This window comes from Otolemur garnettii, unplaced genomic scaffold, assembly GCF_000181295.1.
Source record: "Otolemur garnettii isolate 467f Iridium unplaced genomic scaffold, OtoGar3 scaffold00001, whole genome shotgun sequence".
NCBI classification, from domain to species: domain Eukaryota; kingdom Metazoa; phylum Chordata; class Mammalia; order Primates; family Galagidae; genus Otolemur; species Otolemur garnettii.
In genome coordinates, this window is record NW_003852396.1 from 19682907 (window position 1) to 19697666 (window position 14760).

The window sequence follows — 14760 nt, forward strand, 5'->3', positions numbered from 1 at the left end:
CGTCTCAAAAAAAAAAAAGAAACTGTACCATTTTTTAAGGTATCTGGCTCACTGTAGACATCCAACAGAAAGAAAGATTAATTCTCTTTTTTTCTTTTAGTCTGGGTCTTCTGCAGTAGTTTATTTTTAAATAGCCTGAACTTGGGCAAAGTGAAAAGTACTTCCCAGTCAGTCTCTCCTGAAGAAAAGGTATAAAAAGCACTGTTTAACAACACGGTCAAAGCACTGTTCAACAATAATCCACATCAGCTAGTTGAGAACAATTTTTACAATTATTTTTCCCCCACCCACATATACACAGAGGCACTGTATTATACCAAGGTTTGGTTTCTCTTGGGAAATTGCAATTTTCTTCTTTGGTTATATGATCTTTGCCAATTAATTCTCTTTAGGATCAAAGTGTTTTTTTTTTTTTTTCTTGAGACAGCCTCAAGCTTCGCCCTGGGTAGAGTGCTGTGGCATCACAGGTCACAGCAACCTCCAGCTCTTGGGCTTAAGCAATTCTCTTGCCTCCCAAGTAGCTAGGACTACAGGCGCCTGCCACAACACCCAGCTGTTTTTTGGTAGTAGTTGTCATTGTTGTTTGGCAGGCCCGGGCTGGATTTGAATCCTCCAGCTCTGGTGTACGTGGCTGGTGCCTTAGCTGCTTGAGCCACTTGTTTTGAGGTTTGATTTCCTTATTCTCGTGTTTAAGTTCCATGAAAAGTATTCCCAGCTTTTGTGTGTACTGATCAGTTTTCTTTTTGCTCTGTTTAATAAATACTTATTTAGTATCTACTGAAATGCTAGGCAATAAGCATACAGATAGGAATTCATAGGGGTCTCTGTCCTTAAAGCTTAGTGGAAGAGGCAAGATATAAAAACCAGGGAGGATGATAAAATTTCCCTGGAGAAAGTCTCTATAGAACAACAGTTCTCAACCTGTGGGTCGCAACCCACAGGAACTGTATTAAAGGGCTGCGGCATTAGGAAGGTTGAGAACCACTGCTGTAGAACATAGAGGAGGCACAGCATAGGGAGGGATGTATTCACATGGGGGATGGAGGGAGGGCGCAGAGATAAGTGGTTGTTTACCAGCCAACAGGGAGAGAAGAGCCGGAGAGTAAATGTGGGAGAGATGAACCTGTCTCGTGGTCCACTGTGGGAGTTTGGCACGACTGTGTGATCATAGCAGTGTTGATAACACAAAGGTCAAGAGAAGCTAAGCCAGTGAGGTGCACAGGGGCTGTGTCAGGGATGGCTATATATGCCTTGCTAGGGAATTCCAACTTTTCCAACAATAACAGTAACAATAGCAACATCTAACATTTACTGAGCTCTTCTTATGTGCCAGCCTATCTTCTGTCTCCTTTATTGTACATTAATAAATATTAATTATTTTATTTTATTTTTTGTTTTATATTGTATTTATTTTTTTGAGACAGAGTCTCACTTTGTTGCCCTTTGTAGAGTGCTGTGATATCATAGCTCACAGCAACCTCAAATCCTGGACTCAAGTCATTCACTTGCCTCGACCTCCCAAGGGATTGGGACTACAGGTGCCTGCTACAATGCCCAGCTATTTTTTAGTGAACGGGAGTCTCACTCTTGCTCAGGCTGGTCTCGAACTCCTGAGCTCAGGCAGTCTACCTGCCTTGGCCTCCCAGAGTGCTAGGATTATGCATGAGCCCTTGCACCCAGCCCCATATTAATTCCTTTAATCTGCATGACAATGGTATAAAGTAGGTACTATTATATTTTTTGTTTTTTTAATTTATTGTGGGGGTTCATTGAGGGTACAAGAAATCAGGTTTCACTGATTGCATTTGTTAGGTAAAGTCCCTCTTACAGTCGTGTCTTGTCCCCCAAAGAGTAGGTACTATTATTATCCCTGTTTACAAGCACCAAGAGGATAGGGAAGCCGCCTGAGGTCACCAACTCATAAAGGGCAGAGAACAGGATTCAGACTCAGGCAGTTTGGATCCAGGGTTCGCACTGTACTTCTCTTACAATTGAGTTTATGCAGGCAGCTCAGAGACCCCAAGGAGATTTAACTGTGGGAATAACATGATCAGATTCGTTCTTTGGAAAGATTGCTGTGGAGTCACATTACATCTTGTACAAGAGTTTGTTTCCGAAAGCATCTGAGGCAAAAAAATGGCGAGCTCCACTTCTCCCTGCCTGGGAGGGAGTTTGCTGTGTTAGCGGCAGCACACCAGGTCTCAGTCAGTTCAGCGCTGCAGCTTTTCCTCTGTCCTTGGAACCGAGGGCGGTCTTTGTGAAGGACGTGAATGTAATAGATGAAAGGTCGGTTTGTGTTGAGGTGTCTTGCTGTTTGCAAAGCACAAAAGAGTCACACTCCTGCAGAAACTGAGCCCCCCCTGGTGACAACAGACTCAGCCTCCCCTCGTGCTCTCCAGGGCTCAGATCCATTTAATGGGTAGTAGAGCTCGTGCATTGCTTAGATGTTTTTCCCTGTCCTCATTCTTCTAGAGAAGTCCGTAGTGGTCTGGGTGCAGGTCGGGCATGTGTGTGATGATCTGAGCTGTACTCAGAGCACTCACACAGTCGTGCCAGACTCCCAGAACGGACTACGAGACAAGTTCATCTCCCCACACATTTATTCTCTGCCTCTTCTCTCTGGAGCCAGGTAGGAGCCCCCGTTTTTAACTGTGTGCAAATGGGGAAGTAGGAAGGAGGCACAGAGAACAAGCAGAACGCAGCAGCTGCTGCCACTGTACCAGAGTTTGAGCGCAGTGAAGGTCAGCGCTGGAGGGGAGGAGAATTAGGACATAAAGGTTAAATATTCTGGACCTGATGATCAACTGGATTCGTTCTCTTCAAGCTTTTTATGATCTGAAAACTTAATACGGCAGTGTCTTTCTATTTTCAAAATCTGGCAAAATTCCTTCTAATTTCCAGCTACATCAGCTTTGGTAGCACAGCACTCTCCACGTTTTGGCTTCTGGCTACTGAACTCTGCCTCATAGGCATCTGCAGGTGTTAGGAACCCTCATCTGTTTCGTCATAGTGGTGCGATACTTCTGTTTTTTACCTACAGACTGGCATTAGATGAGGTCTCTCGATAGCCACCGTCACGTTCTAGCACAAGATTTGTGTTAAGGTCCATGGTTTTTCAAAACTGAAATGAAAACATTGATGTGATCACAACAATAATAAAAACAAAACAAAGCAAAGCCAGCCAGTAGATAGGAAAAAGAAACTGGGAGGACACCTCAGAATGCTAAAGGTGACTGTGCTCCTCTTGGCAATTAATTTTTCCCTTTTCTGTGTTTTGAAAAGTGGGGCTATGATACATGAAATGTTAAAAACATGTTTTTTGAAAAGGATAAACTTCCAAGCTGCCATTAATCTCGTAACCCTAACTCGTGTTTTTCCTTTTGAAATGCACTCCTTCACGTACATGCTTGTTTTTCATAACTGCCGTCCCGACAGATGCAGCTTTGCGTGTGCCTCCCGTGTTATGGCGTGTGGTCCACGTTACTGTTTCTCTGCATAGTTTCCATAACTGGCATTTCTGATGGCGCCCCTGAATTCCGTGGAGTGGATGTTTTATACCGAACTATCCCCTCCTTGGACATTGGGGTTGTTTCTGATTCTTTACTCTTTTTTGTTCAGTCAGCATTTTCAGTTTGTTCATTTCTTTCCCAGAGGTGAGCTCGCTGCATGAAAGATTGGAACTCGAGCCGCTTTTAGACCCTGCTTTCTTGAAAAGCCCACTGAATGCAGATGGTCACTAGCTTCCTATGCATGTTTTCTTCTCCTGTTTCCCTCACCACTATTGGGCCCCTATGATCTTTTATTATTTTTTTGCAGTTTTTGGCTGGGGCCGGGTTTGAACCTGCCACCTCTGGTATATGGGGCCAGTACCCTACTTCATTGAGCCACAGGCGCTGCCCCCCCACCATGATCTTTTAATAATGTGCATGGTTTCTAAGTAAGTCATGTTTATTGAATACAATTTAGAAAAGATATCCATGTGCAAAGAAGAAAATAAGCTGTTCCAAAATCTCACCCAGAGAAGGAAGGACTTTAAAAATGTATTTCCTTCCAAATATGTATTTCATAATGTTATGTCATGTGGGTCTAGGAAAGAGCAGCCCCTTCTTTATTGTTGGATAGAGGTCATACTCTTCCCGCCATCTTGGGGTTCTCTACTACAATGAGATTTTTTGTGAAGAAATCTTTTAACCCATCTTGGAATCACTCCTTAGGAGACTCCTCAGTAGCAAAATTGCTGAGTCAAAGAATGTGGACCTGGTTAAGGCTTTTGATGAATATTGAAAACTTGCTGTTAAGGATAGTCGTGCCTATTTATACTTTACCCGCCAATGCCTGTACTAGGTTAACACCAGTGGTCATTTATTTAAAAATCTTTTTATCTTGAAAGAGGTTTGGAACTCTCTGCTTTTTGGTCCCTGGGCATGTTGTTCCTGGGATAAAAGTCCCAGAATTTATTTTTTATTTAGAATTCCGGCTCAGCGCCTGTGGCTCAAGTGGCTAAGGCACCAGCCACATACACCTAAGGTGGCAGGTTCGAATGCAGCCCAGCCCGCCAAACAACAATGACGGCTGCAACCAAAAAATAGCCAGGCGTTGTGGTGGGCACCTGTGGTCCCAGCTACTTGGGAGGCTGAGGCAGGAGACTCACTTGAGCCCAGGAGTTGGAGGTTGCTGTGAGCTGTGATGCCACAGCACTCTACCCAGGGGGACAGCTTGAGGCTCTGTCTCAAAAAAAAGAATTCCCCCCAGGTTCTATCTGTCAGTGAATTTTACCCATCTGTATTGTCCACCGAGGTCCCCTACAGCATGTTTACCTGGATTCTTGCTTTCTATCTTTTTGAAATCTAGAATTCTTTGTAAGACACTCCTTATTTTAGCTTAAATATTTGTTTCCCCCATTCTTGGCTATTTCCTCAATAAATACTTGTTGAATTCAAGTTTGAGGAACTCAGAGTTTAGAAGGAAGATGGACAGTTAATTATAGATAATTACAATATAATGTGATAAGTCCTGGGGTTATGTTATTTATACTGGATTCCTGGGAGCATGGAGAAAGAAGATATTCATTCTGCGTAGGATATTTGGGAAGAAATTACAGCGGAAGGGGTATTCGAGCTTTGTCTTAAAACACAGAAAGGAATTCTTCAGCAGGAGAGAATGCTGGGGAAGGGAAGAGCATATGTGTGGCATGAAAGGACATGAGGTGTTTGGAGAAAAGAGAAAAGTTAGTGACGGAGTTGAAGGTATATGGGGCTTGGAGAGAGATGACTTTGGGCCAGATTATAAAGAGCCTTAGGTTACACTAACCTAAGGAGTTTGAATTGCATCCTCAAGCCTGAAAATTAGTAGGCACTTTGGGGGAAACACACAGTGGACTGGCCACAGGGCACCTGATTAGAAGTCTGGAGCAGACCTTGGGTGAGAGCTGACAAGGGCCTGAGACACACTGGTGCAGCCGGAACAGAGGCGGAGCAGAGTGGTATTCAAGCTACGTTTCTGACGGAGAATGTGCCGTCCTTGGTGATAGAAAGCTTAGGGCATGCTGTGTGTATGTGTGTTCAGGACCAGGTTCAGGAAGAATTTGCACCCTATCTTCTGTGTAGGAATTTGCCAACATACAGATAAGATAAAACTAGGGAAGCACTTAGTAAATATAGATGTAAAAACTTACTGACAGTAACAGTATGTAAGAATTCTGCCCTATAGGGCTGTTTCCAGGGTGTAATGGACTGGCGTGTATAAAGTGCCTGGCCTCCATACAAACGGTCACTCTTTTGCATGACACAGGACCTGTCACAGACTTGGAAGGCAAACTTGAGGTAATTCCTACTTTACCCTCATGTATTCGGGTCCCGGAACATGTGGACAGTGGCTTACTTCTTACTTTTTCTTCTCCTTCTAGTGAGGAGGGAATCTGAACGACTGAGGGAAGGGTCCAGCCAGGTGTGACAGTCCTCAGGCAGGGAGGGGACACCTCTGTCCTTGGTAGCCCTCTGGTCCCAGGCAGAGGACTGTTAGGGGAAATTCTTGAGCGCTGTTCTGGCTGGTGGCCCTGACCTCTGGCTGCTTGGCCAGGCTGCACTGTGTGCTTAGGTTGGGGGAGGGGACTGAAGCTGCCGGGGAGGAGGCCCTTCCTGTCCAGCCCGGCAGGCCCGGGGAAGCTTCTGCAGAGGAAAGATTAGACACAGGCCCCGATTTAGAGAACACAATGGAGAGGGCAGTGAAAAGCCCCTAGCTCTTTGTGGTGGTATTGTTTATTGTTGCAGGAGGACAACAGAGGGAGCCCCGCCTGCTTGTGCAAAAGGCAGAAACAGCAAGTTGGGTCTGGAAGGACCTTTTTTAGATCGGTTTGGCAAACGTGTTTGGCAGACAGAATCTCCCCTTCTTGGTAAGGGCATCTTTTTCTTCCCCCAGGAAACAAAGTGCCAGTATTTCCAGGTTTATACTAGTCTTTTTGTCAAGCACTTGCTCCTAGCTGCTGTGATACCAAAACAAAGTAGTTCTGCCTGGGGAGTTAACTGAGTGGGAGCCTGAGCAGGTCCTAAGCTGCAGCCCTTCCCTCCGCCTCTCTCCTGTCTGTGGAAAACCAAGTCTGCAAGGAGTGCAGGGATGTTCCAGGAGACCAACCCTCTCCCTGCGGCAGGGGAAGAACACGGAAAGATGATTTAGGGGTTTGGTTTCGTTTAACGCCGCTGAAATGCTGTTTTGTGGAATAATTTTCATCTTTCTTACATGCTTGGAATGCCAAGTCTATTTTGTATTTCTAGGAAATAGGAAAATATCAGAAACAATATGTACTAAGAATAAAATAAAATATTTTATTATTTTGGTTTTTGAAAATGATATTGTAGAGGTCTCAGACCTGTTCTCTCTCTTCTCTTTCTCCTTCTTTCTTCAACTCCTCTTCCTTCCTCTTCTCCTCCTCTTCCTCCTTTTTTGGTGCATTTTTTTATTTTTTGAGACAGAGCCTCACTTTGTCACCCTGGGTAGAGTGCTGTGGCGTCACAGCTCACAGCAACCTCCAACTCTTGGGCTCAAGTGATTCTCTTGCCTCCCAAGTAGCTGGGACTACAGGCCTCTGCCACAATTCCTGGCTATTTTTTGGTTGCAGTTGTCTTTGTTATTTGGCAGGCCCTGGCTGGATTCGAACCAGCCAGCTCTGGTGTATGTGGCTGGCACTGCAACCCCTGTGCTATGGGCACCAAGCCTTTGGTGCATATTTTTAAAAAATATTCTAAGGGCTATTTTTGAGCTCCTTCCTCCTAACTCTACCCTCAGCCTGTGGCTCAGATTCATGCCAGCCGCCCCGATGTTTCTGCCTAGGCCTTGTCCAGCAAAAATTTATATTTGTATTTAGAGTCTGGGGATCTGTGTTTGCCCTTCTGGCTCTGTTGCTTACATGCTAGGTGGCCTGAGGCAAGTCACTTTTTTGGTTTCAAATCCCATCTCTGTAAAAGTGGGGAGAAAAAGATGGGCTTTTTCTGTTTCCTTGGAAAGATTCTGTGTCAGAGTGCAGTGTGAGTAACATCTAAGTTGTACAGATGTGTGAGAGTTTTGTTTTTATTAGTGACACAAACAAGCTATTGTTTGACTCATTGGTTTTGGCTGTCATACTGTGGTACTGGTTTTGAGGGAAGTTGGTCTGAAAGAATGAATCCACCTCGTAGGGACTCAGTGTGCTGAGACTTGGTTTCCTGGGGAAAGCAACAATACACACAGTGAACTGGAAAGGCAACTCCAGAGTCTGGGGGAACGTTTCTTCCTGGGTTTCCTGTCGCAGGAAGGGGTGCAGCGGGACAGACAAAAAGAAAAGTGGAAAGATAGGAACGGGGCACGTCAAGCAGATATTTTTAACAAGGCCTCTTTCCTGTGCTAAGAAAACATTTTGCTTTTAAGCACCATTGTAGACAGAATGGAAAGACAGAGTCTGATTTACGTGTTGAAGGTTGTCTTTTTCCTAGAAGAGCTCAGTCTGATAGCCTCCCCAAAGCAGTGGCTGTTTCTTTCGGATCATTCAAAAATATCTTATGTATACACAGATAAAGAATTATTAATACATGGCCCCCACTCTTTTTTTATACTGTACACGTCCTTCTCCTCTTAGTACATCTTGCCGGCTTTCATTGATGTATGGTTGCCATAATCTACACCAGTTTTTCTGCTGATTGGACTTTTAGCTTATTTTCACAATTGCTGTTATAAATACAATTTGTAATGAGTATCCTACTTCATGTGTCTTTGTTCACAGGTTGTGAGTATTAACGTGTAATAGATTCCTAGAAGTTGCGATTGCTGGGTCAGATAGTTTGTAAAAGCATTTTTGGTTTTAAATCCAATCCTACTAGTAGTATACAAGTACCCCCTTTCTCCATACTCTCACCAACACAGAATGAATTTTGTCAATCTAAGAAGAAAAATAGTCTCTCATTATAAATTACAGTTTTAGTTATAATTTCTAGTTAAAATTTAGAATTACAAATTCATTAGAGTTTTGATTTGGCTTATGAGTAAGGCTAATCACTTTTTTAAAAATGTAAGTACCATTTTTACTTCTTTTCTTGTGAACTATTTGCTCATGTCCTTAGTCAATTTTTTTTCTAGTGAGTTATTGAATTTTGCTTATCATTAGTAGGAACTCTTTATGCAATTAAAGAAATTAGATCATAATTATATGTATTGCAGATTTTTAGCCAGTTCTTCATTTTAATTGTTTTGCCATGAAGAATTTTTGAAACAAATTGGCCAACCTTTTTATTTTGTAGCCTTGAATTTGAGTGATTCTTAGAAAGCCTTCACTTTAAGATCATATATAATGTTTTCTTCTAGTGTTTTTATACCTGTTTTTTAAGATCCAAACCTTGAATTCATCCAGAATTTATTTTAGTATAAGGAGTGAAGCAGAGTACCAACTTAAGTTTTCCCAGAAACAACTGGGAGTTGAATATAGGTACTTTTACCTATACCTCATTAGCTATTAGATTTTAAACTAATGAATTAACCTCTCTGAACCTCAATTTCCTTATCTGTACATGTACAATGGGAATAATTAATACCTACTTAATGCTCTGTTGAAACGACTCCATAAGATTACATATGGAAAACATTTAGCACGTTTCCTGGCACACAGTGTGTTCAAATCATGGTCCAAATGGTTAGGAGCCTGAGAACACATAGTGTGTTCGGGCAAAGAGGAAAATTTCTCAGTGGCCAGGATACAGAGGCCACTGCGCAACTCACCAGCATGCCACTTAAAGGGAATCAGTCCCTTCATCACCTAAGCCCTCAGTTTCTTCATTTGCATAATGAATGATAAGAGCTAGCTCATTATCTTTCAAAAGTGGGAAAAAAATATTGGAAAAAAAGAGTTAGCTCATGAGGTTGTTGGGAGGCCCAGATTAGATCTTATCTGTGAAAGAATTTTGTAAACTGTGAAGAGCCGTGCAAACATGCTGGAGTTTGTGGCCTGGTGGATAAGGAGCAGCTACGCACAGGTGGATGTCTGACATCCGTAGCCAAGGAGAATAATTAACTTGCAATAACATGAAATTAACAGCTGATGTGAAGCAAGTGAGCTTGCAGCAGTTGATTAGAGTAATGGTTAGTAATTGCCTCCTGGTAATGAAGCAATGATGAGCTTCCTGAGACAGAACCTTGTTGGAGTGAAAAATGGATCAGAGGCTTTCATTCAGCGTCTACTTATGGAGCACAGCAGGGGGATAAGCAGAGAACAGTCTTGTTCTTAAGGATAGTAGGGGCGAGAGACTTGTAGAGCACAACTCCACCCACTCCCCACTGGGCAGGTGCACCTGCACGGAGCTATTTGGAGGGAGGTCCATGGTCTTCTGGGTTGGAGGAAGAGGAGACTTACCTGTGGAGCTCCCATGCCAATTTGAACCTGGAGTCTGGCCCAGTTTCTAAAGAACCCAGCCCAGTAATGCCTTCTTGAAATTTTACTTATTGCACTTTTTTATTTCTGTTTGGCTGTTTTGTATTTATCAAGGATACATCCTTCCTTATGCCCTGTCTGTCTCTCTCCACGGCTTCTGGGTGCGCGTGGTATTATGCCTACAGCCTCTGTTCCCATTATGACCTGCCTACTCATATTTTCCCTTCATTTGGGTTGCCAAATAAATAGAGGATGCTCAGTCAATTTTGAAATTTAGACAACCAACAAATAATTTTTTTTGTATAAGTGTGTCCCCCATAATATTTGGACCACATTTATATCCTAAAAAGTTATTCATATGTCTCATGCAATATTGGGAACAAACTTATATTAAAATTTATTTGTTGCCACCTGAGATCAAAATTTCAATGGGTGTCCTGGCTGTATTTTTCTTTTTAACCTTTCTCTCTTTCTCCCTTCCCATTCCGTCTTTCTTCTTTTTCTCTCTCTCTTTCTTTTTTTTTTTTTTTTCTGTACACACAGACTACGTTTTTAAATAAAGAGACCAAAAACTTTTCTCCCAGAGGTTCATGTAAAAAACGTTCAATAGAGCATGAAAGTATTTCTTGTCGAAAGGGGAACTGTTTTAACTTTGACTCTGTGGCTTCCTGCAGGTGGTCACCACGTGACATAAGGTTGACTCTGGCAAAGCCTCTCTTTCCCCTTCTTTGCCTAAAGATGCTCTTAGCAGCCCTGTTCCTCAGGTTTTTATATTTGGATATCCTAATCTGGATTCCCTACTTTATTTCTTTGACCTCTGGCAAAGAAGTAGACATAAATGTATGTCAAACAAACTAGACATAGAAAAATAATGCAATCCAGTCCCCGCTCTTCCTGCTTTTTATGGTTTATGAAAGCAGGGAACGTCTGGTCTTCCTGCTATCCTTGTGCCTATCTGTGAGCTTTATGTTCTTTTTAATTTTAATAGCTTTATTGAGATTTATTTATTTATTTATTTTAGCAGCCCCAGGCCGGGTTTGAACCTGCCACCCCTGGTACATGGGGCCGGTGCTCTAACCACTGAGAAACAGGTGCCCAGCTTTATTGAGTTTTACTTGACATGCCCCATTCCTGAGTGTTTATTTGATGTTTAATTTAAATTATTACAGTATGGTAGAAAGAGTTTTTGTATTTAAAGCCAGAGGGGAAGAGAAAAGAGAAAGCACTTTTATTTTTATTGAGTCCTTCCTCATTCAGTTCACTCCATCTTTCCTGTGCTCTTACTATGAGCTAAGCATTGTCAAAGGCCCTATGGAGTATCAGGGCCAGGTTGTCTGGGTTTGAATCGCAGCTCTACCAGTTTTCGTGGTGGGACCTAATGACTTCTTATTTAACTTCACTTGCAAATTAGTACTTCTGTCAATGAGGACACTAATAGTGTAGTGTCTACCTTGTATGACTGTCGTGAAGATTAACTCGCTTGTTACAGAGTGAAATGATGATGAGGACAATGACCATGACAAGCAGGGGGTGGGATTGGGACTCAACCAGACACTTCATTGCCGTCATGCCCCCATACTCATGAGAGAGAGTGTGTAGCACTGAGGTGCTGAAGAGTGGGGTTAGGAGGAGAGAAAAGTAATGGATTACAGTTAAGCATGGTGAGTATTAGCAAGGGTTGGGAGGAGAGGGCGTTGTGGCAGCAGAGAGCAGGGAGGCCGGCCCCCTGGCAGGTCAGAGAGGCATACTAGGGGAAGTGGTGTTTAAGCTGAGATCTAAGGGGGGAGTAAAAGTCAAGTGGGCCAGGTATGGCAAGCATCCATTGTGTTCTGTACTCTGGGCAGAAGGACCATATAGTGAGTGTCTGAGGTCAAAACTGATCTTAGGGTATTTCAGAAGCTGAGGAAACTCAGTGAGCCTAGAATGTGGGCTATGAGGAGAAAATTGAGAGGGGGCTGGCAGTGAAGGCAGAAACCAGATCATGGAAAACTTGGGAGTCATAGTAAGGAATGTGGGTGACTAAGAGCCAGGTGCTGCTCTTGGGGGTTTCCACGAATTCAAGCATCACAGATCTGTGATATAGGTGTTATTAGCCCTATTTTGTCGATGGGGAAGTTGAAGCTCTGAGATATTATCATTTGCCGATAGGCAGATGTACTACTTAGAAGGTAGTACAGCCGTGATTTGAACTACGTCTCTCTGGCTCCATACTGATGACACCATATGCCTTAAAGTTTAGCTGTTAGCTTTCTGATTCGAGGTTACCTTCCTCATTTCCTTTAACCTCAGTTTACTCACTTCTAAAGTAGGTAATCTGTTAATAAATACTGTCTTCGTATACTTGTAAAATCAATTGGAAATATACACAAAGGGCCAAGTATAGTGCCTGACTTACACTTAGTGTTATCACTGCTTATGGACCCAGATTCTTTTGTAATGTTTTTCCTTCACAGTCCCAGTGAACTGAGATGGAACCCCATGAATTGTCATGTGCATATTGCCACCTGCTTGGTTGTTAGTCATCCTTCCAAGGATCAGTTGAAATCCACATGGAAGTAACCTTTGCACACAGGGAATTTACTCCCCTGGATTCTTGACAGTCCAGTGCTTTGGGTCCTCCTTTCTGTCCAGCAGTCTACAGCCCTTTGAGCTTCAGATCTGCTGGCAGGCATGACCCTGTGGCTTCCCTAACACTCCCAGCACCCTCCCACTCATGAACACATGGATGTCCTTTGCCCTTCCTCCTGAGTCTCCTGGGCCTGTTCTGCCTACACCAGTGGTTCTCAACCTTCCTAATGCCGCCACCCTTTAAAACAGTTCCTCATGTTGTGGTGACCCCCAACCATAAAATTATTTTCGTTGCTACTTCATAACTGTAATTTTGCTACTGTTATGAATTGTAAGGTAAATGTCTGATATGCAGGATGATCTTAGGCGACCCCTGTGAAAGGGTTGTTCAACCCCCTAAAGGGGTGGCGACCCACAGGTTGAGAACCGCTGGCCTCCACCTTATAAAGTGAGCTCTGCTTTTGGCTTAAATTATTACTTTACATTTCCGTTGGCATTTAACTTTTCTCACATTGGTCTTGAGGGTTGACATTGTTTCCTGTCTGTATCTCCTTCAGTGACAGCACAGCATCATAGTAGGCGCTCAATAGATTATCAGTTCCTTTCCCCAGGATAATAGGGTTTTATGGGTACCAAGGCTCTTTTGTTAAGATTTTTTTTCATCTTCACAATAGTCTTCTGAAGTAGATGGAACATACAGTATTCTTTTTTTAGCACAATTGGAGAAACTAAGGCCCACCCATGAGCAATATACCCATTAATTAATGTTTTCCTTCTACAGAGTAGACATTTACTTCGGGGAGCTCTGTCCCAGGGACTAAGAAAAATAGAGCTAAAAGACATAATCCCATCCCTCCAGGATGAGGAAGGCTTGTGAGCAGTGAGTGAAGTTTTAGGGGAGAGGTGAAAATATTTAACTTCGGAGGAGAACATCAGTGAAAGATTCAGAGAGAAAAGGATTGCTTACACTGGGCCCTCAAGGACACAAAAGGGGTAGGAGAGAGGGCATCCCTGGCAGAAGACATGGCACATCCCAGAGCCTCTGGGGGGGAGAAGGCAGCACTTTGTGAGGCCATATAGCATCGGCCTGGCTGGAAGGAGGAATATAGGCATGTCATGATGCGGGGGAGAGACGGCTGTGATTCACACTGGTGAGACCCCAGGACCCCCAGGACTTGCAGGAGACTGACAGGGCCTTCCTAGCTCCTTCCCCTTCCTCAGACCCCCAGGGACCAGCACTTCTTCCCAGAGGCATACATGGCCCATCGGCTACCATTCAGCTCGGCTGGGCTCTGCTCTGTCCCTGCTTTTTTCATCCCCAGCTTGTTTGCACATCGATCTCTAATCTCCTCTCCAACCTGTGACCTGACTGTTTGGATGAGCAAAGGTTACCAGGTGAAAGGACATCTGTGTCATTTGCTCTCTGTGGCATGAGGTAGCTGGGAAGGAATAAAGTTCGCTTATGACTGAACACCTCTGTTCCGCTCTCGCTGGCAGGGTCACTAGAGGGAGCGTAAAATTGCTCTTTAAATGAGTCAGACCTGTTGCTCCTGAGACAGTGCTGGTGCAGCTTGAGCTCAGCGGGGAAGTGTGCGGTGCCCTTCTCACTCTTCCCTGTGTTTGCTTTGTAGCTGTGTAAATGAGTATGGAAGATTATGATTTCCTGTTCAAAATTGTGTTAATTGGCAACGCTGGTGTGGGGAAGACGTGCCTCGTCCGACGATTCACTCAGGTAAGGGAACTCAGCGGCCCAGACTGGGGTTTCTCAGTCCGGCCTGCAGGGTTAGGACGGTCTGTCGGGTGGGGGACCCGGTCCTAGTGCCGGCTCTTGACTGTAAGTTTCTTTTTAGCCCCTGAAAACTGCATCCACTTTTTAGCATAGATTAGAGGTCTTTAAGCCACCTCAAAGGAACATGGCTGTGTGGGTCATACCAACCCTCCCACATCTCTTCTTGCTTCCTATAAGGAGAGGGGCAAGTGGTTTTACTTTCCGTGTGCAATATAAAAAATAAGTTATTAGATTAAAAGATAGATTATTAGTTAATAATAATCCAAAGTTAGAAACAAATGACATCAAATAGAACCTAAATATTAATTTAAATTTTGAATATAAATTAAACCAAATTCCCTGCCAGTGCCCTCTTATATCCTCCTAGTAAACTGAGTGAATCATTTAATTTAGAAACAAGTGGCTCGGCGGCTAAGGCCCCAGCCACATACACCTAAGGTGGCGGGTTCAAATCCAGCCCAGGCCCGCCAAACAACAATAATGGCTGCAACCAAAAAATAGCCGGGCATTGTGG

The 14760-nt window shown here is 43.6% G+C and overlaps 1 protein-coding gene across 3 annotated transcripts in view; it reads left to right on the forward strand.

Annotated features, from left to right (window-relative positions):
• Positions 1-14760, forward strand: part of RAB30 (RAB30, member RAS oncogene family) — a 97740-nt gene that overhangs the window by 63336 nt on the left and 19644 nt on the right. For 2 of the 3 annotated variants that reach the window (XM_023511819.1, XM_003780860.2), the window contains exon 2: positions 14089-14189. In XM_023511819.1, the coding sequence (XP_023367587.1) occupies positions 14097-14189 (93 nt within the window). In that variant the 5' untranslated portion in view covers positions 14089-14096. Of the gene's footprint in view, positions 1-13939; positions 14190-14760 lie in introns of those variants that run through there. The other variant, XM_012804286.2, reaches the window with a different exon arrangement.